Source organism: Phyllobates terribilis, unplaced genomic scaffold (genome assembly GCF_046119375.1).
Source record: "Phyllobates terribilis strain yellow unplaced genomic scaffold, ASM4611937v1 Scaffold_260__1_contigs__length_2691941, whole genome shotgun sequence".
Taxonomy (NCBI): domain Eukaryota; kingdom Metazoa; phylum Chordata; class Amphibia; order Anura; family Dendrobatidae; genus Phyllobates; species Phyllobates terribilis.
Window position 1 is genome coordinate 1,599,099 of NW_027363020.1, and position 25,552 is coordinate 1,624,650.

General features: G+C 43.7%; 1 protein-coding gene across 1 annotated transcript in view; it reads right to left on the reverse strand.

The window, feature by feature from the left end:
* The window catches only part of LOC141219302 (protein ELYS-like), a 111,485-nt gene that overhangs the window by 61,674 nt on the left and 24,259 nt on the right, over positions 1 to 25,552 (reverse strand). The window contains exons 8-17 of the mRNA XM_073666071.1: positions 20,707 to 20,839; positions 20,448 to 20,626; positions 19,222 to 19,283; positions 8,534 to 8,662; positions 8,367 to 8,457; positions 8,175 to 8,264; positions 4,244 to 4,384; positions 3,501 to 3,605; positions 1,654 to 1,747; positions 609 to 726 (exon numbers count right to left, since the gene is read on the reverse strand). Coding sequence (XP_073522172.1) covers positions 609 to 726; positions 1,654 to 1,747; positions 3,501 to 3,605; positions 4,244 to 4,384; positions 8,175 to 8,264; positions 8,367 to 8,457; positions 8,534 to 8,662; positions 19,222 to 19,283; positions 20,448 to 20,626; positions 20,707 to 20,839 — 1,142 coding nt within the window. The remainder of the gene's footprint in view (positions 1 to 608; positions 727 to 1,653; positions 1,748 to 3,500; positions 3,606 to 4,243; positions 4,385 to 8,174; positions 8,265 to 8,366; positions 8,458 to 8,533; positions 8,663 to 19,221; positions 19,284 to 20,447; positions 20,627 to 20,706; positions 20,840 to 25,552) is intronic.

Below are 25,552 nucleotides of genomic sequence, written 5' to 3' on the forward strand. Positions count from 1 at the left end.
CAGGAACCTCTACGGATTAGGGGCTCAATAGCACTCCACTGCAGCATCAGCCTTGGTGGATCGATGACCGGCGGAGATGGATGAGGAATAAAAGTTATTTCATTGAGTTGCTGGACAACCTTCTGTTGCCCGCTAAGCATTAGGAACTTTACATCAACTTCAGAGGCAGACATTTGAAATAGTAGCGATATATCCAATAACTTTTGTTAAAGCTACCGGATAAAGTATAAAGGTCTAAAACTGCAATGGAAAAAAGGAGGGAAAAATGTTCCAGCTTCTAACATCCAAGAATTTATTGAAGTAATCGATAAAAAGATGGTATGAAAATGTTTTCAAACGCTTAAAGAGGACCACACACCAGAACCTTTACTGATCATAATGAAGAGTCCACAGCAGAAACAGATCAGATACTTTCCATGCTGTTTTACACTGAACATGCATTTCAATGAGGTTCAGTTGTAAGTTCCACTTCAGCACCCAATTAGCATTAACACTTTGGAAGAGAAAGAACTTGGCCTGTGATGTATAGTTAAATGGGTTTGAAGTGATTGGAACAGTACTAAACAGTTATGGCATAAACATAAGAATGCCTTATTGGTTTTTCTTACATGCAAGGTAGCAGGTGGATATTTGCCTGAGCCACCGTCTCTCTTCCATAAATGCTCAACTCTTTCTCCAAGCCGAGAAATCAGGTTATCGATCATCAAGGTAGAATTCCATTTACCTCTGTAACATAGGAAACATAAAAAGTGTTACCTTTATACCCCTAAAAGCAATAAAAAAAATGTTGCGCAATATTATTAATCAGTTTGTATAACTCCTTAAAGGCAAGGGTCACGTTTGGCCTTCAGAACAATTTTTTAATTTTGTAATCTTTGCCTTCCGAAAATGTCTGAGAAGTTTTATTCATCTGTTATCATGGCCATATACATTTACAAATTTAAAATGTTTTCTTATATTTAATTAAATGTTACTTTTTTTCTCCCCCTTAACAGTCTCAGATTTGGATGTTGTCAATAAGTATTCAGCCCAGAGTCATTTATATACGGTCAGACCTGGACACTCCAGCGCTTCTAGAACCTTGTAATTGTGGCTTTCCAGCAGCACAAAGTAACATGTAGGTCGGACAGCAATTAACAGCCTCTGATCTATACAGAAGAACCTAATCCAATCCGGTCCCAATGATGGCATTTACACCAAAAGCTCTCTGCTCCAACTAAAACGTGTGCACTTTCATGCGGCAGAAATGGGGTGATGGAGAAGGATGAATGTGTTACCTAGCATGCAATTTTTGGGGAATAAATCCAATAAAAGGAGCAAGACTCTTTCCTTTAGATTTTTCAATTTTGTGTCAAGGGAAAAAAAAAAAAAACCACCATCAGCAAAGGGCTTATTCAGACGTCTAAGCACAGACGCTAATGCACAGACTGGCTGCGGGTCTCCAGACCCAAGCGTGACAGCTTCATGTATTTCTATGAGCCGGTCACTCTCGAGTCTGGAGAGCATTGGCCAGAATGTGCATTGCAGTTCCATCTCAGACAGTTTTTATGGACGTCTGAATGAGCTCCAATAGGGATTTCTGACAAACTGACTAGAAAAAGTGGTAGGGAACTGAAGTCCGTATTACAGAAAACAGAGCAACATTTTCACTACCTAGACAAATGCTCCAGCTTTTTCCGACGCTCAGCATAGTAGTGCTGAACCAGTTGATAATTGTAGTATGGCCTGGTCAACTGCACGGCTCCATCTGACCGAATGAACAAGGAAAAAAAAGGGAGAATAAACACAAGTATATAGCAAAATGAAAAACAAAAAGTACATTCATTTTGTTTTGGTCAAGAAAATCGTGACAATTGCAGCAAAACATTTATTAGTTAAGGGGGTTGTTCGGTCACAACAAATTTGATGACCTATCCAACAAGGCCATTGGCTAATTAAAAAAAAAAATTCTTGCTCTAGATCAAAAGTGCATAATCTGTGGCCCAGGATACCCTTCAGTGTGCCCTCAACCATGTGCTTGGTCATATGTATTTTATATGTCATGGAGAAGACCAGCGAGGCATAGCACTGAAAGGGAAGGTAATTATGGTGTGCTGTGGGGTCATTTCTGGGGGAGCCGTATTGTGGCAGAATGTGCGAATCCTGATTCCTGTAGCACAGAAAGGAGTAGATCAGATGAAGAAATGTCACATGCGTGAATGGCCCTTATATGCATTGTAGATGATGGGAGAAGGGAAACACTCGACTGTTTCAGTGTCCTACACACAGTACAGACAAAAAGTTTGGACACACCTTCTCATTGAAAGATTTTTCTGTATTTTCATGACTATGAAAATTGTCCATTCACACTGAAGGCATCAACAGGACAATGACCCCAAACACATCTCCAGGCTGTGTAAGGGCTATTTGACCAAGAAGGAGAGTGATGGGGTGCTACGCCAGATGACCTGGCCTCCACATTCACCAGACCTGAACCCAATCGAGATGGTTTGGGGTGAGCTGGACTGCAGAGTGAAGGCAAAAGGACCAACAAGTGCTAAGCATCTCTGGGAACTCCTTCAAGATTGTTGGAAGACCATTTCCGGTGACTACCTCTTGAAGCTCATCAAGAGAATGTCAAGAGTGTGCAAAGCAGTCATCAAAGCAAAAGGTGGCTACTTTGAAGAACCTAGAATATAAGACATATTTTCAGTTGTTTCACACTTTTTTGTTAAGTATATAATTCCACATGTGTTAATTCATAGTTTTGATGCCTTCAGTGTGAATGTACAATTTTCATAGTCCTGAAAATACAGAAAAATCTTTAAATGAGAAGGTGTGTCCAAACTTTTGGTCTGTACTGTATACTACAATGTATAGAGCTGAATGCATGGTCTCTTACTTTCTGGTCAGCAAACCAATTAGAATGGTACCTCTATTTTCCTCACGAGTGGGAGCTCTATAAATTGAACCAGCAACTAGTTGTTATTTATGGCACATACTTTCAATATAAAGTAAATGTCTCAGAAGGTAAGTCTTTAGTACTATTGCAGGCCATGGAGTTGGTTCGATCAGACCATGTTGTTCTCGGACCCAAAAAGGCTGTGCATTGGAGATGTTTTCTGCCCTGAAGGTTTATGCCGGGGTCCCACTAGCTTATGGCATCAGAAATGCTAATGAGTGTGGGCTCCTGCTCTGCTGGGAGCGTTAGCTGAGTGTCAGTGCCCGGATTCTCTCGCATGAGGGGATCGCAGCACAGCTGGAGAGGGGACGGAGAAAGTCATTTCTCCATCTCCTGTTGCCGGCGGGAATCGCACTGCACTCGGGTGATATCCAAGTGCAGTGTGATGTTTCACACGCACCCATAGACTTATATGGGCGCGTACAATCCAATTCTCGGGTACAATCGTTTTCGCATGAGAAAATAATCGCAGATGTGAGCTACACCATAGGGTAACATTGGGGTGAGTGCAATCTGATTTTTTTATTGAATTGAACAGCAAGTGGGAGCAAGCCCTTACCTGGGTTATCTGGCAGAAGACCACAACGACAAAACCAAAGGACTACAGAGGCATAGTGACTTAAGAGCTTGGTCACTGAAAGCTTATTGGTTAAGTTAACTAATCCTAATGAAGGAAAATAGGAAATGTTCAAGTCAAATAATGTAGGAAATACGTTAAAATATTTTGCTGTATTTGATACACATTACTTATTTGATGATACTGCCTAGGGCAAAAATCCGCTGACAAATGAAAACTGCATTAGACTGGGTAGAAGCCAAGAAGAATAATTGTCAACTTGATTTCCTTAACTTCTGGGTACTAGAAAAACTCAATGAAATGCACCCCATGGTGAGGGAAAGGGTCTATGTAGAAAAAGTTACGTTTTTGTAGGGTTCTTAGCATTTTGTCCTAATCACAAACTAATTCAAATGTTGATACTGATTGAGAAACCTGCTGACATGTAAGAAGTTTGGATCTGAAAGGATGGTGGCAGCTCAGCACTTGTAGCACTTCAGCTGTGACTGCCCGGCCTCTGACTCCACTTGCAAATCCAGCAACAGACACTCACTGCTGAGTGGTCACTGCTCTCAAAACTGAACAAATTCCCATTTGTTTCATCCGTCGATAGTTTTTATAAGTTTTAGATTTCGTAATGATAGGCAAACTTAAAATTCTAGCTTGTTTATATTATTATAATTAGAGTTGTTATGAAAAAACAAAGAAAAACAAAACACAGATGCGTTAGGTAGACCTTTGTGTACCTTGTTTTGTAAGCTCTTTGGCCTCTTTCCTAAAACAGTTCAAGACAATTGTAAGGTTACTGAGGCGGAGCTGACAGTGGTGTAGAGACTGGAGTGTCTGAGAATCAATGAAATGGCATGAACCATCAAAAAGCTGTGCACCTGCGGGAGAGAGAACACGTTAGCTGATGATCGGCCTTATGAATGTTTACCATAGAAGGCTTATTCCAGTTCTGCACTACGATCACACACGGGCTTAGTTTGATACAATAGAAATATCACAGCTTTGTCATATGTGCTCAGTGTGAACCTGCTTTCATCTGTGAAGAGCACAGGGCGCCAGTGGCCACTTTGCTAATCCTGGTGTTCTGTGGCAAATGCCAAGCGTCCTGCACGGTGTTGGGCTGTGAGCACAACCCCCATCTGTGCATGTCGGGCCCTCATACCACCCTCATGGAGTTGGTTTCTGACCGTTTGTGCAGACACATGCACATTTGTGGCCTGCTGGAGGTCATTTTGCAGGGCTCTGGCAGTGCTCCTCCTGTTCCTTCTTGCACAAAGGCGGAGGTAGCGGTCTTGCTGCTGGGTTGTTGCCCTCCTACGGCTCCCTCCACGTCTCCTGGTGTACTGGCCTGTCTCCTGGTAGCGCCTCCAGCCTCTGGCCACTACGCTGACAGACACAGCAAACCTTCTTGCCACAGCTCGTATTGATGTGCCATCCTGGATGAGCTGCACTACCTGAGCAACTTCTGTGGGTTATAGAGTACGTCTCATGCTACAATGAGTGTGAAAGCACAACCAACATTCAAAAGTGACCAAAACATCAGCCAGAAAGCATTGGTACTGAGATGTGGTCTGTGGTCCCCACCTGCAGAACCACTCCTTTATTGAGTGTGTCTTGATAATTGGCAATAATTTCCATCTATTGTCTATTCCATTTGCACAACAGCATGTGAAATTGATTGTCAATCAGTGTGGCTTCATAAGTGGACAGTTTGATTTCACAGAAGTTTGATTTACTTGGCGTTATATTCTGTTCTTTAAGTGTTCCCTTTATTTTTTTGAGAAGTGTGTGTGTGTGTGTGTGTGTGTGTGTGTGCGCGTGTGTGTGTGAGAGTGAGAGTGTGTGTGTATGTGTGTACATACACACATACACATGCTGTGCTCCCCATCAACCTGCTCAGAGCACAGCAGGGAGATCATCAAGCTGTTGTGCTCTGATCAAAACACACAGAACAGGAAGCCGTGCTGCATGGGCGCACAGGGAAGGGAAACACAAGTGTTTTTTTTCTATATGCATTGTATAGATGGGGGCCATTTACACCAGGATGGAGGGGCACTATGTGGGGACATCACCCCGTAGGGAGGGGCACTATGTGGGGCCATTATACTGTATGGAGCACTAAATGGACCATTATTGTAAATAAGCCCCTGTACTTTGTGTTACCCACACCTCATTGTAGATTGTAAGCTCTTACGAGCAGGGTCGTCATTATTTTTGCTTTAATTATTGTATTATCTTTAACCATGTTACTTATGACTGTTGTATATGTCCCTCTGAATTGTAAAGCGCTGCGGAATATGTTGGCGCTATATAAAGCTTATTATTATTATATGGGGCCATTATACTGTATGGAGCACTATGTGACTGATGAGCGGTGTAGTTACATCACCGCTCATCACAGCCGCCGGGTCTCGTGGAGCACATGGGGACCTGGAGTGGCTGCTGCTACAGCCTATGGAGCGTTGCCATGGACTACGTCGGACCTGCATGGGAACTTTTTTTTTTAAATAAATTGGTGAACGAGGGCCAATGTCTTATCTATTTCTCTCTTTATTTTCTTCAGGTTTCCATTTGTGGACTACGGAGGATTCCCTGGACTACAGCGGACCAGCATGGAGTCCCCCCCCACCACCCCAAAATAGATTGGTGAACCAGAGAAAGTGCCGGGGAATGTTTTTTTCAATTTAAATGTACTTCTCTGTCTGTGTTTTTGTCTTTCTGGGTTAGTAGTGGGGGTGTCTGATAGACACGTCTCCATTACTAACACCAGGGCTTGATGCCAGATGTGATTTTTGACAAATCACAGCTGTCAAACTCAACTACCATAACCCTGATTGCCACCGCACCAGGGCAGTCGGGAAGAGCTGGGCAAACCACTATAATTGGCGCATCTAATGTGATGCAACACTTTTAGGGCGGCTGTGGGCTGGTATTTTTAGGCTGGGAAGGGCCCAATAACCAGGAACCTTCCCAGGCTGATAATATCAGCACGCAGCTGCCTGCTTTACCTTGGCTGGTTACCAATAATAAGAGGAACCCCACGTCGTTTTCTTCATTTATTAGGGTAAACACCCTTTAGTGCCAAACGAAAGGCACTAAAGGGTGTAAGTTTATTATATGTAGAGAGCTTGTGAAATTATATATTTACAGGACATTTATCCATTCTATTACACCACTGCTCCCATAGATGTGGACAGAGCAGGGGTACACATTTCTACGGGAGTAGAGGTGTAATGTGTGACCGTGCTCCGTCCGCTTCTATAGGAGCAGTGGTTTAATGTGTGACCCTGCTCCATTCACTATATTACTGCTCCCATACAAGTAAATAGAGCAGGGTCACACATTACACCATTGCTCATATAGAAGTGGATGGAGCAGGTTCACACATTTCTAAGGGAGCAGTGGTGTAATACAAGACCCCGCTCCGTCCACTTCTATGGCAGCAGTGGTGGCAAGCGTGACCCCGCTCCGTCCACTTCTATGGCAAAAGGGTCACATATCTATCTCCAGCTTATGATACAGCGAGCAGCACCAACTAACAGAATCGGAGCTGCCGGCCATCCTCGGTGACAGTCTACTTGTCAGTATCACTGACAGTGAGCAACAAAATGTGAGATACGCTCCAGACCGGTGTATCTAATCTAATCATGCACAATACACCCCAGACCGGTGTATCCAATCCCATCACGCGCAATACGCCCCACAGTGATGCATCCAATCCCATCATGCACAATACATCCCACTCCGGTGTATCTAATCCTATCATGCACAGTACACCCCAGACCTGTGTATCCAATTCAATCATGCGCAATACGCCCCAGACTGGTGTATCTAATCCCATCATGCATCCTTGTACTTTTTAATGACACCATTCTACCACATAGTGTACTGGAAAACTAGTCAAAAATTGCAAATACGGAGAAACTGCAAAAAAAAAGTACAATTCCACAATTGTTTTTTTTATTTACCATGTTCCCTATATATTGTAAAACTGACCTAGCAATATGATTCCCCAGATCAATACAAGTACGCAGCTACCAAACATGCAGGTTTTTTTTTTTCCTAAACTGGAAATTTTTTAAAAAAAAAAACAAAAATAATATCACTTGTCGCCATTTTCAGAGACTTGTAATGTTTTCTTCATTTTTCGGGATCTGGGGCTGGGTGTTGGCTTATTTTTGCGCTCTGGGCTGATGTTTTCATTGATACCATTTTGGGTTAGACGCGATGCTTTGATTGCCTCTTATTGCATATTTTTGCAGTGCTCCAGCATGTATTGCGGAAATGATGATTCTCCTATGAGTGATGGCCACGAGACAATGGTCACAGGATATTCACACTGTCAGGCACGTGGGTCAGCAGACCCCCGGCTGTCATGGCAACCCATTGGCACCTCGCGATCACATGACATGCTTGTGGTGGGCAAGTGTTAAATCCCACTATCAGCGATTGTCGGCGGGACTTAACAGGTTAACAGCCGTGGGTGGAGAACCGCTGCATCTGCGGAGGCACTTGATGGCTGATTAAATCAGCCATCAAGTGCAGGGAAAGATGAGAGCTCAGCATGCGATCTCACATTAAAGGCAGGGACACTACCATTGACATATATATAAGAGCCATTACCTCATGTACAGTATATACTTACAAAAAAACAATACAAAAACTTACCAATTCTGTCAAAATTGGTTTTCGTAAGGACCACTTTATCCCACGTCCATTCAAGCACAAAGCGAAGGTTTGGAGCTGACCTGGGTTTCTCTTCAAAGTGAATTACACAAGTCAGAACCAGGTGAGAAAAGTCAAAATAGTGTATTTTGCACAAATAGAAATGTGAATACATTTTTTGCTGTTTACACTTACCTTCTACAATCCATTGCTTGATACAACGAGTTATAAGACTGATGGAGCTAGTTTCAATGGCAGCTGATAACACAGCTTGTAGCTGTTCTTCCTAGATATCAGATAAAAGCTGTAAAGGCTGAATTTTATAGGAAGTGAAATACAACATGGCAGTAAGGGGAGCTTACCCGAGTCAGGCTGGAAGGCTGAACATCAGCAAGGCTTGGAGACAGGAGACCAGCTACTAAGCATCTGGTATAACCATCTGCAATCTCTTCATTCAAAGATGATCCAATATTCTTTAAGTAGTGCAGAGTCTTAAAACAAATAATGCAGTATGATATCTTCACCGCTAGGACAACCAACATTGTAACTAAGTATATACCTAGAGTTCACCATCACTTTATATTGGAAATGAATCTACATGAAGCATTAAAAGCACTAATTCATCAAGACTGGCGTTTTTCACGCTTGTCTTGATGGAACACCATAAGCTCATCATAAATTTTACAAACAGGGGGGGGGGGTTGCCAAACTCCGTCTCTCCAACCTTTTGTAGCTGGTAGATTTGGGTGTGAAAATGACAAAAGTTGCTAAATTTTTGAGCAGCCTCGTGTTGTACAAAAATGTTGCGACTTTTCAAAGCTTTTTACACCAGACTTAGAGTGAAGGTTTAGTTACTCATTATAGGGAACCTGTCAACAGGTTTTTACCATATGAGGTAAGACCACCACCTTCCAGCCCTGATATACAGCAGTATAACAATGCTGTATACATGCCCCTAACTCAGCCTGCAAGACAAGTAGGCATTAGTCCTACCGGTAATAGTGTTGTCATGATGGACTCCTGGAAAACCTATCAGGAGGTCGTCCTTCGTATCCTTGATAGGGACAGGAACACACAAGAGGATAAAAGGCTCTCCCTCCACCCAAACCCCAGTAATTTTCCAAGTACCACACCATGACGGACGCACTCTATTTTATTTAGTTTCCTTCTATCTATGTTACCTTCACAGACGCAGACTGGAATGTTAGGGAGGGAATGTAATAGGTGCTGTCATGATGGACTCCTGGAAAACCTATTACCGGTGGACTAATGCCTACTTTCCAGAATGTCCCTCCTGACATCACCATCAGGAGAATACCAGAGTATACATTCAGGGTGGGACAACTACTTTGAGGACTTTCTTCTGAAGGCCATTTTTTGGCCTGATAGAATGTCCAGTTTATAGTGTCTGCAAAAGATGTTCAGGCTTGTCCATGTTGCAGCTCTGCAAATCTGGTCCACCGAGGCCCCTGCTCGTTCTGCCCGTGATGTGGCTACTGCTTTAGCCAAATGGGCCCTGATGTTATCCGGAGAGGATCTTCCTTCAGACGAACAGGTCAGACTTCTCACTGACCTAACCCACCTTGCCAGCACTGTTTTTGAGGTCTTTTTCCCCTGGTTTTTGCCTGCAAACTGTACGAACAGGTTAGGGTCTACTCGCCAGTCCTTTGTGGTCTCCAAGTAATGGAGGACTACTCTCCTGACATCCAGGGAGTGAAGTCAGTTCTTGATTATTTTTATGGCCTTGGCAAAAAGAGGGTAAGACTATTTCCTTGCTCATATGAAAAGTTACTACTTTTGGTAAAAAAAAGCTGGATCTAGCCTGACAGTAATGCAGTCGTCTAGAGCCTTAGGTATGGATCGTTGACGATGCTTGTATTTCTCCCATCCGCCTTGGTGTTATTGGTGGTTTAATAAAGTATTGCCACACTGTTTTACTCTCACCCTGTGTTGTCTGAGTAGTATTATGCCCATGAAAGACCCAGTGTCTCCACAGGCTGCAATTTGCACTTTTAGGGTGCTAGCTCTTAGGCCTTTATGAAATCCAGTCTGTAGAATCTCTAGTATATTTAGAATGTTAGGACTAGAAATCTGTCAGTTTCTTGATACTGTGCACAATTTTTTCCACAGATTTTCGTGTATATTGCTGATGTTACTGGCTTTCTACTATTTTGCATAGTTGATTTGACGGAATCTGAACGATCTTTAGATCTCAAGATCTGCCTCTCAGGATGCAGGTTGGAGGAACTTTACGTTGGGATGGTATATCAGCCCCTGGATCAGCAGATCCAGTCTCTCTGGAAGAACGATTGGATCTTTTAGGGACATTTTTTCAGTAAAGGAAACCAGCTTCTCCTGGGCCAAAAAGGGTAATATTACTATTACCTTGGCTTGGTCTTCCAGTATCTTCCTTAGCACTGCTGGAATTAAGAGCAAGTGAGGAAAGGCATATGCCAAGTCCATGTCCCATTTCTGGGACAAAGCATCTACCCCTGTTGGCCTGTCTTTTGGATCGAGGAAGAAGAATTTGGCTGTTTGTGCGTTTTTCCTTGTGATGAACAGATACCACTGAGTATCCCATCGATGTATTATGCGATGGAATTCTTCCCACTTTAGTTCCCATTCTGACTGTTGCACTGTTTCCCGACTGAGGAAATCTGTCACGGAGTTCTGAGACCCCTTCAGGTGTATTGCACTTACTGATAGTACTGTTTCTTCTACCCACTAAAAAATCTTTCCTGCTAAATCTTGCAGATGGTGATGTCTTGATCCCCCTTAATGTCTGAGGAAGGCCACTGTTGTGATATTGTCTGACAGGATTCTGATGTATTGGTTCTTTAGGTCTGCCCGACATCTTTTTAATGTTTCCCAGACTGCCTGGAGTTGAGGTTTGATGATCTGGGAAGGTTTCGCCCCTACCAGGTACCTTGTAGGTACTGATCGTTTATATGGACCCCACCAGCCACTGTTGCTTGCGTCGGTGGTGACTGTTACAAATGGAGACAACTTCCACATAATCCCCTTCTGTAGGTTGGCCCTGGAAGTCCACCATGTTAATGACTTCCTGGTTATCACAGACAAGCTTATTTTCTTGTCTAGACCGTCCATCTTCCTGTTTCAGGTTGTTAGAATCTGATGTACCGTATATTCCGGCGTATAAGACGACTTTTGAAGACTGAAAAATCTTCTGTCTAGTCTGGGGTCGTCTTATACGCCGGTAATGCTTTTGAACTTTCAGAAATTGACATGCGGGGATACTCTGGGGGTGTTAATAAGCTGCCGTGGCCGTATCCCTGCCATGTCGGAGTTAATATAAGGTGGAGGGAGTTAAAATACGGCGGCGGTAGGTCCAGACAGTCAGCGCTTCTGTGCTGAAACTGACACATCGCTGCGTATTCCCAGCTCCGGACACAGCGCAGGGCTTCTGTGCCGACAGCTTTCACTTGTCACAGAAGCGCTGCGCTGTGTCCGGAGCAGGGAAGTTCGCATCGCTTCTGTGACAATATATGAAAAGCCGGCAATTCAGCAGCGGCATAAGCCGGCACCCGACAATTTAGAATAGAAAGAATAGAGCTTCACACATAGATTAGATAGATAGAAACATGTCAGTCACATATATATGAAGTACAGTGACAGTATTGCTTACTGTACTTGTCATTTAGTGTAAAGGATTTATTAAAACAAATAATAGTGTTTTCATGCACCGTCTCTTTAAAAAAGCCGGCCGGCAATTCAGCAGCGGCGGTACCCGACAATTTATAACAGACAGAATAGAGCTTCACACATAGATTAGATAGATAGAAACATGTCAGTCACATATATATGAAGTACAGTGATAGTGTTGGTTACTGTACTTGTCATCTAGTGTTAAAATAAAGGATTTATTTAAAAAAAAATTGGCGTGGGGTTCCCCTTAATTTTAGGCTCTAGCGGAGGTTAAGCAGACAGCTGGGGCAGATGTTTGAAGCCTGGGAAGGGGGTAATACCCACGGAGCTTCCCAGGCTACTAATATCAGCCCCCAGCTGAATACCTAGCCTTTACTAGCTATTAAAATGGGGGACCCCCCAAAAAAAATGACGTGGGGTCCCCCCTAATTTAATAGCTAGCAAAGGCTAGGCAGACAGCTGGGGGCTGATATTAATAGCCCAGGAAGGGAGCCATGAATATTGGCCCCCTCCCAGGCTAGAAACACCAGCCGTCGGCCGCCCCAGAAATGGCGCATCCAAAGGATGCGCCAATTCTGGCACTTAGCCTCGCTCTTCCACGCTGCCCTGGTGCGGTGGCAGGGGGTAATAGGGTTGGGGTTGATGTCAGCTTATAATGCCAGCTGACATCAAGCCCAGGTTAGTAATGGAGAGGCGTCTATAAGACACCCCCATTACTAACCCCATAGTAAAAGTTAAAAAAAACACAAATACCCAGAATAAAGTCCTTTAATTGAAATAAAGACACAATTCTTTATTGTTCTAAATTAAACCATACTTACCATCACGCCCATTCCAGCTGAAGCCAACGATCTCCTGCAATAAAAGAAAAATAATAAAGCAACCTCATCCTTACCTTTCCATGGTTCCCACGACAGCTTCAGCTCTGCTACATCGAGATGACAGGCTGGACCGCAGCAGAACGCCGCCATCCAGCCTGTCATCCCGCAGACACTGAGAAGCGCAGGCATGCTTGCGCTCTGCAGTGTCTGGCTGTGACGGCATCCAGATGAGCCGACAATGAACTCAGCTCACCTCCTGGACGTCCGTCACTGACAGCGTGGGAAACTTCTACTGCGCATGCGGGGAGCAGGAGAATTTTCCCACGCTGTCAGTGACGTGCATGAGGTGAGCCGAGTTCATTGGACATGATCTCGGCTCATCTGGATGCCGTCACAGTCAGACACTGAGGAGCACAAGCATGCCTACGCTTCTCAGTGTCTGCCGCATGGCAAGCTGAACGGCAGCGTTCTGCTGCGGTGCAGCCTGTCATGTGAATGTAGCAGAGCTGGACCGGTCCTGGGAACCATGGAAAGGTAAGGATGAGGTTGCTTTATTATTTTACTTTTATTGCAGGAGATCGTTGGCTTCAGCTGGAATGGGCGTGACGGTAAGTATGGTTTAATTTAGAACATTAAAAAATTGTGTCTTTATTTCAATTAAAGGACTTTATTCTGGGTGTTGTGTTTTTTTTAATTACTTTACTAGAAATTCATGGTGGTCATGTCTAATATTGGCGTGACCCCATGAATTTCGGGCTTAGGGCCAGCTGATAATGCCAAGCTGGCCCTAACCCCTTTATTACCCAGTGAGCCACCGCACCAGGGCCCTGGATGAGTTGGGTACAGCGCCAGAAGATGGCGCTTCTATGAACGCGCCATTTTCCGGGGTGGCTGCGGACTGCAATTTGCAGCGGGGGGGGCCCAGAAAGCTTGGGTCTCCCTGCGCTGCAGATTCCAGCCCCCAGCTACCTAGTTGTACCTGGCTGGACACAAAAATAGGGCGAAGCCCCACGTCTTTTTTTTTTAATTATTTCATGAAATAATTAAAAAAAAAAAGGGCTTCCCTATATTGTTGTGTCCGGCCAGGTACAAATAGGCAGCTGGTGGTTGGGGGCAGCCCGTTCCTGCCTGCTGTACCTGGCTGGACACAAAAATATGGCGAAGCCCACGTCAACATTTTTGGGAAAAATTAATTACAAAATTAATAATAATTTAGGGACTGCATCTTTATTAACCCCTCAATTGTCATTTAGTGTTAAAATAAAGGATTTTTTAAAAAGAAAATTGGCGTGGGATCCACCATCATTATAGTCTCTAGCGGAGGTTAAGCAGACGGCTGGGGCAGATGTTTGAAGTCTGGGAAGGGGGTAATACCCACGGAGCTTCCCAGGCTACTAATATCAGCCCCCAGCTGAATACCTAGCCTTTACTAGCTATTAGAATGGGGGACCCCCCCAAAAAATGACGTGGGGTCCCCCCTATTTTAATATGTTTATGAGTGACAGTTTTCCTGCTATATACCTGCATGTCATAAGAATTTAAATTAAAAAAGGACCATGTTAAATTAAAATCTGTTTTTTTTTAAATTTTTACCGGTGTTTGGTATGCGTTGGAAAAGGGGTAGTCTTATACGGTGAATATATCCTAAACTCTATATTTTAACAGGAAAGTAGGGGGGTCGTCTTATACACCAGGTCGTCTTATACGCCGGAATATACGGTAGTTGTCTCGAGTGGAATTGGCTCCACTGAACTCTGGGTATAGAAGCTGTCATTAATCCTAAAATTTTCATGCTTTCCCAGATGGAGATTTGTGATTTCCTTCCGAAAGCGAGGACTCTGTCTCTAAGTTTGTTTTTATGACTGGTAAAAGGGATATTTTTAGTTTTGAGTCTAGGAGGATTCCTAGGAAGATGTTTCTTCTTCTTCCTGGTATAAGATCTGATTTCTTCCAGTTTACAATCCATCCCAGATTTTTTTTTTATAATCAAGACGGTTGAAGTTAGGCTGAGTTCACACGATGCGTTTTTCATGCGTTTCCGCGGCGTTTTTGCAGTTGCGGAAACGCATGAAAAACGCATGGTAGAAGGGCAGCAATGTTCCCCAATGGAAATCCGCATGTGCTGTGCCCATGATGCGGATTTTTCCGCAGCGTAAACGCTGCGGTCAAAAATCCGCAGCATGTCAATTAATTTTGCGGAAACGCTGCTCTTTTGCTGCCATTGACTTGCATTAGACCGCATGGAATCCGCATCACTGTATATGTTGATGCGCTTTTCATGCGGTCTAATGTGCGGATGGTACCCGGGTGTGGATGAGAGGACTCTCATCCAGACCCAGGTACCATTAAAAAAAAAAAAAGAATAAAATAAAAAATACATATATTCTCACCTTCTGACGGCCCGCGCTGCGTCCTGCTGGCTTCCCGGGCACTTCGCGGTTGAATGAAGGACCTTCGCTGACGTCAGCGTCATGTGACGGGTCACGTGACGCTGACGTCGGAAGGTCCTAAAGTCTTCACTGCCGGCAGCCGGGACCGATGAAGCAGGACACCGGGGGCCATCAGAGGGTAAAGTATAGATTTATTTTTTATTTTTTGACATTCACACACTATATAAATCCATGCCGGTTGCATGGATTTATATAGTGGAAAGTTGACAAGCACTTTCCAAGTGATGCTAAAATCGCTTGGGAAGCGCTTGTCAACCCGCATGCGGAAATGAAAGTGAAGACCGCTTCATTTCCGCATGTCCCTGGCAGGAAACCGCATGTACAATCCGCATGCGTTTTTTCCTGCCAGAGAGATGCAGAAACGCTCAGGAAAAAATCCTGAGCATTTCTGCATCGTGTGCACATACCCTTATACTGGCTTTTAGTCGCTGGGGTGACTCTGCAATTAATAGGAAATCGTCCAAATACTGGACAATTAATACTCCCTGCTCTCTCAGGAAAGCCATAACTTCTGCCACTAGTTTGGTGAAGATACGTGGGGCTGAGGATAGACCAAATAGGAGGCATCTGAACTGATAATGCAGAATGTTCTCCCCCTTTTTCAGTGCAAATCTTAGATATTTTTGACTGTGAGGGTGAATGGGTACATGATAATAGATCTATCGTACACATTATCATGTTTTATTAGTGGAATAGATGATCTTATCGACTCCATCTTGAATTTATTGTATGCCACTGACATGTTTAGAGAATTTATATTTATAAATCGCCCCCCCCGTTTTTTTTTTTTTATTGAAAATAGGTTTGAATAGTATTCCACAAGCCATTCTGCTTCTGGCACTGGTATTACTACTCTGAATCCACCAATTTTTCCACATCCGTCATTAGCTTTCTGGAGACCTGTGGGGACTGCGTAGATAGGTGGAATCTTCCCTACGAAAGCTCTTCTGCATCCCTCTGCAATTGATTGGAGTATCCATGGATTGTTGGATACTTCTGTCCATGCTTTAAGTATTGGAGTCTCCCAACTACTCTCTTCGCATCATTGTCTACACGTGCCATTTCCTGCACTGGCAAAGATATTCCTTCTATTACCTCCCTTCGGGTAGCTCCATCTTCCCAGTATATTCTGGTCTTTGATAGGAACGAGGCCTCAGAAAGGATGATACTTTAGGTTTTTCTTCTGGAAACCCCTTTTTTTCCTCTGAGGCTTTTTATACCATATCGCCCAGAACTGGACCGAATACTCAAAGGCCAGAAAAGGGGATGGAACACAGTTTGTTCTTGGAGTGGCTATCACCTGACCAAGTTTTTAGCCATATTGCTCGCCTAGCCATGGTGGAAAGTGCCCCATTCCTTGCGGCAAATCTAATTGACTCGGCTGAGGAGTCAGCCATAAATCCCATTGCCATTTTTAGTAATGAAATGGATTCTAGGACCTCATCTCTGGAAGTCTTCTTCCTCAGATGACCTTCTGATTGCTTTAACTATATATTCATGTACCTTGCTACCGAGGTAGCTGCTATTTAAGCTTTTATTATTGTAGCAGAGGTCTCCCAGGTCTTTTTGAGAAGACAGTCTGCTTTCCTGTCCATAGGGTCTTTCAAACATGAGGAGTTCTCAAATAGGGTGGATGCTTTCTTCTCTACTCTGGCTATCGGGATATCAATTTTAGTGATTTGTTTCCATAATTTTAATTGCCTCTGGTTCAAACGGTAGACGTGATTTGAAACTTCTGGGAATAAATTAGTGTATTTTTCATGTCTTTCCACTCCTCTAGTATCATGGCTTTAATATGATTATTAACGGGGAATACTCTGTTCATACGGCTTCTCAAACCTCGATCGTTTTATCCTGTACCGGGGAGGGCTGGTGAGTGTCCTCGACTTTCATGGTGTTTCTCACGGCTGATAGAAGTACATCAGTATCTTCCCAGGAAAAAAGATTTATTTTTATCCTTTGGGGAAACGGAGATAGATCCTTCTCTTTCCTCTTGTTCAGGATCAGAGTAACCTGACAATTCTTCCTCCTCAGAACTAGATTCTTCCCACATTATGGTGCTTATATCAGTCATAAAAGAGGAATGTTCCTCCTTAACCACCTTGGCAATACAGTCAGTGCATAATTGTTTCCCATATGTATCCGGTAGCTTTGTGTTACAGATGGAAAATCATTTCCCTCTTTTCTTAGTGGCCAAAGGCATCACAGATCTTTCAGGGATCACCTTGTCCTATAAGAACAAGGGATCATAGAATAAAAATACTAAAGAAGACAGATGGAATCAGTAAGTGAAACAGAAAGGGAGTAATCCCCAGATAACTGACTTGTACTGGTGGTTCAGCAGGTGTATCAGAGCGACCAGTGGTTTGTCCTTCCATAGCGGTCATTCTGGATGCACTGGTAACCTCAGCTCCCCTCTAACAATACTTAAATAGTATTATCACACCCGTTTTCCATCAGAATCATCAAAAAGGCATTTCACCTTAAATTTAGGATTTGGCACCATTTAAAAAAAAAAAAAAAAAAAAGAAGCAGTGCGTTCCACGGTGGAACGCTCACCGGGCACTAGAGGTCTGCATGTCGCTACCTTTATAACCGGAAGTGCTGCAAATTCAATCTTCAGGACGCATAGGAGTTGCACGCAGGGCTTGAGCAGCGTGAACTGAGAGCCCCCCGAGGGGGAAGCAGTTTTCCTCGGGAGCATTGGCTCAACCGGACAGGCTGAGGGACCCCTTGATCAGCAAGATGTCGGCCTCCGGACCACGGCAAAAGGAAAGAGGAATGCGAAGAATCCCGATCCTCTCGAGCCTGACATCAGGAGGTCCTGATCACTGGAAAATTTGTGGAGGGGTGTCGCTCGTCTTGGTTCGGTGCCTCCCTTCTTGCGATGTCATCCTCCTCCTTGCTTTGCGTGGATGACGCGTCCCGTATGTCATCTATACAGTCCCCTGCCATTGCGCTCCTGTGCACGCCTACTTCTCTGCCCTGTCGAGGGCAGAGCAAAGTACTGCAGTGCATGTGCCAGAACAGGTCAAAGAGCCCAGGCGCATGCGCACTGCACTACTGTACTCTGCCCTCATCAGGACAGAGAAGTATGCCTGTGTAGGAGCACGATGCCGGGAGAATCTGTGGATGACGTACAGGACGAGTCATCCACACAAAGCAAGGAGGACAACGACACTGGACAAGGACGGGCGACACCCCTCGGACCAGACTCGACCGCCACGCAGGGAAGTATAATAAAACATCTTTTTATTGTCTTGCAGGCCGGCTTGGGGGCATATACCCTGCATTATAGAATGCTGTATATCAGGGCTGAACGGTGGTGGCCATATCTTATATGGGACAAACCTTGTGACAGGTTCACTTTAATGATTTCCATTGACAAGCAGAAACATAAATGTTCAGACATTGCATTTTTGCTGCAAATGCTTCTGCCCCAAAACAAAGCGTTGGAAAAAAAAACACTGCGTACAAACGTGCATTTTGTTGTATGTATGTATGCATGTATGTACGTATGTATGGTGTATGTATGTATGTATGTATGTAAAACGTTATTTTTCCCATTCATTTGAGTAGGTGAAAAGTGTTGCAAAAACAAAGTGCATCTACTGTATATAAACTGTTCTAAGAAGATTTAATGATCAAAGGGAATCTCTCAGCAGATTATTGCTACCTCCTCTAAGCAGCCTGATGTAGGCAAAGAGACCCTGAATCCAACGATGTACCACTTTGATTACTGGGCGCAGTAGTAGGGACACAATTTTTAGGTTTAGCAATGCAGCAGAGATGAGAAAGCTGCCCCTGCCCACACCAGGCTCTCTACAGACAGTGAGGTGCTTATCACAGAAGGGGGCTGAGTTGGACGATTGCCGGCCTGCCGGATCCTCACAGCAATGTTAATCAAGGTGATTAAAGTGTAACACCACCACACAGCGTGGACATATGACACCATTGAGTTTAGTGCTTTATCCCCGTCATGCTGTCCTTAATTTACATAGCAAAAACATGCTGACAGATTCCTTTTAAAGAAAAAAATTATAATTTTCAATAAATAAAAATCTCAAGCAAATTTGTCAATTTTAGATAGGAAAGATTTCATTGTTCTTTTACCTCTTTATGAAAGCCAGTGCATGTGATGTGGATAACTCCGGAATTCAACAAGCAAGTAGCATCTTCAATATGACAGAAAACAAAAAAAATATAGTCAGAAAACTCATTAAACCTAAATTAGTTTTTAATTTTTTTAAAAAGTTTAAAATATCCAAGAAATTTCGTTCCACTTCATGATTGTGTTCCACTGGTTGTTGGTTCTTCCCCAAAAAATTAGAATTTTATATCTTCATGTTTGAAGCCAGAAATGTGGCAAAAGGTAGAAAAGTTCAAGGGGGCCAAATACTTTCACAATGCACTGTGTGTCCTGCTAATAAGGCGTGGGATGGAGAGATGGCACATCATTCCTACTGATCACAGGTGAGGATGGGAGAGGGACAGACAAGGGGTGCATCATTCCTGATGACAGGTGGGATGGAGAAGTGGCATTTTTTCTTGGTGATCTATAGGGATGAGATGTGGAATGGACAGATGGCACATTATTGCTGCTGAAAGGGTGAGGAGGAGATGGGTGAGGTGGAACACTGTACCTGTTTATGACAGGGAATCAACTTACAGTGTCCATTTTAGGACATGATCAGACATCAAAGTCAAACATCAGAATTATGCCAGTTTGAGGCTAAATACCTTGTCTGAGAACTGACTGACATGTGATAAAAAAAAAGTCACTATTCGCTGGGACTTGAACCCAAAACTTTGTCCAGAAGCCAGTGCACTTACCATTGAGCTATTCACTCAATTGATGAAAGAAGTTTTTCTTGGCTTATAAGATCAACCATGAAAATACCCGAGGTGTCTAAAAGTCACTGTGATTCTGATGTTTGAAGAAAGTCAGATATCAGAATCACATATCAAAGTCACACATCATTTATATTTGGCTTGGAGGAGGTATGTGTGAAAGTCCCAATGAGTTGCAGACTGGTTTGCACTGAAAATCATATAACCAAATAGAACGCCTAGATTTATTCAGTGTATAGCTCAATGGCTACTGCACTGGCTTCTAGACAGCTTTCAGTTCAAATCCCAGAAGCGAACAATGACTAATAATGGCACAAAATCAGGGTGCCGTAATAATGCCAGAGCAAGTACTATCACAGGGTCAAACTGTAGCAGGAGGGGTACATAAACATTATTATATTAAAATAGGTCTAATTTATATAGGAAAAAATATATATAAATTAATTTACTATTCAAGGCCATCAATAATAATTAAAAATAATCATTACCAAAATTATAGGTGCTTGGAAAGTAGAACTGTTCTGGTGGTGGATATGCAGGCGGAACACCTCTACTCAAACTACGTTCATGTACAAGAACATCAAAGATGGTGTCATCAGTCATGTTTGTCAAGGCTTCAAGAGACCAAAATGCAACATATGAACAGTTTCTAAGAAACTGACCAGGCCTGTGAGAGAAAGAAAATAATTGGAGTATACAATGAAAGGAATGCCATTACTCTCCTCTCCCACAAAAAAAAAATCTTACCTTAACGAATCCGGCATCTGTGCTTGAGACCAACGATTTATATCAAACACTCCCATGTAAATTGAAGGCTTATTTTGTCCATACGTATTAACTTGCCAGCTAAATATTGACACGCTGGTATCAGGCGATGTAACTGAAAAGAAATCATATTGCTAGAAATATGTACAAAAACATTATTTGCAGTCTATAATAATACCCTAGAGGGCTTTCCATTTCATTGACAAATCTTGAAATAAGTTTTAACCTGCAGGTCACAATTTTTATTAGAAGATTTTAAAACTCCACAAAGTACATGCATATAAAGTACTGCATTTTCAGACAGACACCGTCTTTAAATGGGTTGTCCACTACTTGGACAACCCCATCTCAATCCTTGTTTGGCCCAGTAAAATAACACCCATAGGGCAGAGTGAAGCAAGCGCTGATTGGCCGCAAGGATCGTATGACAATGTTATGCGAGCCCTGGGAGACCCCGAGTCGACACCTCGGGAACAGCACCGGCAACAGAGGTGAGTATATGTATTATTTTACAAGGGGAAAACATAGGGATTGAGGAGGGGGTTTCCCCGAGTGGTGAACAATCCTTTTAACTGCAGTATAAAAGTAATACATTTTAACTGGATTGGAAACCTTGTGTGTTAGTATCACAAAACTTATTTAGATGTTCTATTGCATGTGTTTTTAATGACGTAGAAGTGAATCTTACATAAAATATTACATATGTTGCATTTGATAAAATACATAATCACTGTTGCAGTTACTTTTCATTAAAATTTGCATCTGTTCTCCTGATATTAAAGGGAACCTGTCACCATGAAAATGCAGTCCTATCTGCAGGCATCATGTTATTGAGAAGGAAAATCAAATTAGATTGATCTATAGTTTACTGAAAAAAAGGTCCGTTTAACCCGTATTTTCATCACAAACCTCTGCCTTTTGAGATTTTCTGTCCAGTTGGCGGTCCTATCAGTGATTGACAACTTTCTCTGTACAAGTGTACTTACAGTGATAGATGTCAATCATTGACAGGACTGCCCACTGGACTGAAAGTCTCAGAAAGAACAGATTTAGGTGATGAAAACAGCTTATACTGAATTTTTTTTTTTCCACAAAACTATATATCAATCTAATCTGTTCCTCCTCCTCCTCCTCAATAACATGATGCCTGCAGATAGGACTGCATTTTCATGGCGACAGGTTACTTAAAAATTTTCTTTTTTTATTGTTTACAGCTTATTGCCAAAGGAACCGGCCACAAATGCAGTCTAGCAGCAGTAGCCGAACACACACAGTACGTGCAAGCGCTTTACAGTGAACCTGACATCTGACACTTCATGCCCAATCCACTAACTGATCTCAGCCACTGCCTGAATCATGCCACCCTCAGATTGGGCAGCAAGTATCAGATGTCAGATTCCCTTTAATAGCAGGTCATAAGCACTTAATTGAAGCGGTTGGAAAAAATCTAAACATCTTATTCTGAATCATAAAAGGGCGAATCCCAATAAATAAAAAAAAAAACGCAAACCCACATTGGGTAGAGATGAAACTTCTAGATAAAGATGGGTCTGGCTCTGAAGGGTCGTGCTTAAGGGTCTTAATCTGAAATAAGCCGGAAATAGGCCAGAAGGTAGGAGTAACTATTTACTAATTGTGCTTAGTTTCTCTCTCTCATTCACACTTAAACCTTCATTATGCTTACATACGCCCTTGCTGTCTTTGCACCACTAATCCTTACTCTCCTTCGCTATCCCCCAAACCCCAGCACTCTCTAACCAAATAATAATCTCTCCTTCCCGCTTACCCCCTCACCTGACCTCATCTGCACACCTGCTCCTCAACCTCAGATCTATCTATAAACATAAAACAAGCCGGACACTCTCCTTCTCCCAATCCTGGAGCCCCATAATTCACAACTCCCACCAATTCCTCCTCCTATCGCTTCCAACCAACTGCAAACTACCGCAACCTCTCCCAAATAAAACCCGTGCCCCTAACGCCCACCCCCCTGCTCCCTCTCTCTGGAGCACTTTGGAACGCCCACTCTGTCTGCAACAAGCTCTATTTTGTCCACGACCTCTTTACCTCTCAGAGAGGCCCATCTCTCCTTCCTGGGCATCACAGAGACATGGTTGACACACGCCAACACTGTCTCCCCTGCTGCGCTGTGTTATAGTGGGCTCCACTTCACCCACACTCCTCGCCCTGGTAACAGACATGGTGGAGGAGTAGGTCTTTTCCTTTCTACCAACTACACCTTTATCCCTATCCCACCTCTACCCTCCCTTCTTTTGAAGTCCACTCTGTCCGCATCTACTCTCCCTCCAAGTGGCTGTCATACCGACCTGAGAGCTCGGTCAATGCCTTTATTGACCAATTCTCCTCTTGGCTTCTTTACTTACTCTCTGCTGACATTCCCACAATCAACATGGGTGATTTCAACATCCCCACTGACATTCGCCAGTCAACAGCATCTAAACTCCTGTCGCTTACTTCATCCTTTGGACTTCGTCCTCCTGAGCTACCCACACAGACGGACACACACTAGACCTCACCTTCATCCGACTGTGCTCCCGATCTAACCTCAAAACCTCCCCCTTACCCTTATCTGACCACCATATACTCTCTCATCCCAGTTCTCCTCACCTGCCACCCATGCCCAGCAACTAGCACACCCCCGCAGAAACCTTGCACATCTAGACACTCGTACACTCTCTGACTCTATTCTACCACTGATATCCATATCCTCACTCCACGACACCGTCAACGCCACTGCTTTCTACAATGCCATTCTCACATCAGCTATTGACTCGGTCGCCCTCGACACTCATTCCCCACACTCATCCCATCCCTTACCCATCTCTTCAGCCAATCACTAACTTCTGGTACCTTCCCCGCTGCCTTCATGCATTCCACAATCATGCCCATCCTCAAAAAGCCATCCCTCGACCCAACCGCCTTGTCTAGCTACCGCCCTATATCGTTGCTCCCATTTGCCTCCAAAAGCCTTGTGCAACACGTTCACGCTGAACTTTCCTCTCACTTCTCATCTAACCCTCTTCGACAACTAACAATCTGGCTTCCACCCACACCATTCCACCGAAACTGCCCTTACCAAAATTACTAATTACTTACAGCCAAAGCTGACAATTCTGTTCTCCTTCTTGACCTGTCCTCAGCCTTTGACACAGTAGACCACTGCCAGTCCTACTACAGATCCTCTCTTCCTTTGGCATCAAAAACTTGCCCTATCTTGGATCTCCTCATACCTTTTTAACCGCACATTTAGCATCTCCCACGCTACCTCCTCATCCCGCCCCCACTCTGGGAGTCTCTCAAGGCTCTGTCCTAGGACCACTACGCTTCTCAATCTATACCCTTGGCCTGGGACAGCTCAAAATCTCACTGCTTCCAATACCATTTGTACGCTGATGACACCCAGATCTACCTCTCTGGCACAGATGTCACCGCTCTGCTGTCCAGAATTCCAGCATGTCTATCAGCCATATCCTCCTTTTCTCCTCTTGCTTCCTAAAGCTCAATGTGGACAAAACTGAACTCATCTTTCCCCCATCTTGCGTATCTTCCCCACCTGATATTTCTATCACAATAAATGACGCCACACTTTCCCCAGTACCGGCAATCCGCTGCCTCGGAGTAACCCTTGAATCTTCCCTGTCCTTCAAACCCCATATCCAAGCTCTCGCCACCTCTTGTTGCCTGCAGCTCAAAAATTTCCAGAATCCCTCCATCTACTAAACTGGTTGTGCATGCCCTCATCATATCCCGCCTCGACAACAACAGCATGCTCCTCTGTGGCCTACCTGCTACCACTCTCACACCCCTCCAGTCCATCCTCAACTCTGCTGCGTGACTGGTTCATCTCTCGCATCGCTACTCCTCCGCTACCCCCCTTTGCAAATCTCTTCACTGGCCCCCAATTGCGCAGAATATCCAGTTCAAACTACAAACACTGACCTACAAAGCCATCCATAACCTTTCCTCTCTGTACATCTCTGAACTAATCTCCCGATATATTTCCTCACGTAATCTCCAGTCCTCCAAAGGCCACCTCCTCTCCTACACACTAATTCGTTCCTCACCCAATCGCCTCCAAGATTTCTCCCCATCCCATGGAATTCTGTGCCTCAACACGTCTGATTAGCCTCCACATTTGGATCCTTCAGACGGAACCTGAAAACCCATCTCTTCAAACAAGCTTACAGCCTGCCATGACCTTGCTTGCTGCAACCTCAACACCAAAGCTACTGCAACCACCCCCAACCTACTGTCTCCTTCCCCGTTCCTGTAGAATGTCAAGAAATCCCTGCCTATGTGCTTATTATTCCCCTAAATCCCCGCCTCTGTTTAGTTATCATATCCCCCCCTCCCCTGCACATCACAGGGCCCTGTGACAAATATACATATGGATAGAGATATAGATATATATATATATACATACACACATACATATATTATATATACAGTACAGACCAAACGTTTGGACACACCTTCTCATTTAATGATTTTTATGTATTTTCATGACTATGAAAATTGTACATTCACACTGAAGGCATCAAAACTATGAATTAACACATGTGGAATTATATACTTAACAAAAAAGTGTGAAACAACTGAAAATATGTCTTATATTCTAGGTTCTTCAAAGTAGCCACCTTTTGCTTTGATGACTGCTTTGCACACTCTTGGCATTCTCTTGATGAGCTTCAAGAGGTAGTCACCGGAAATGGTTTTCAATTCACAGGTGTGCCCTGTCAGGTTTAATAAGTGGGATTTCTTGCCTTATTAATGGGGTTGGGACCATCAGTTGTGTTGTGCAGAAGTC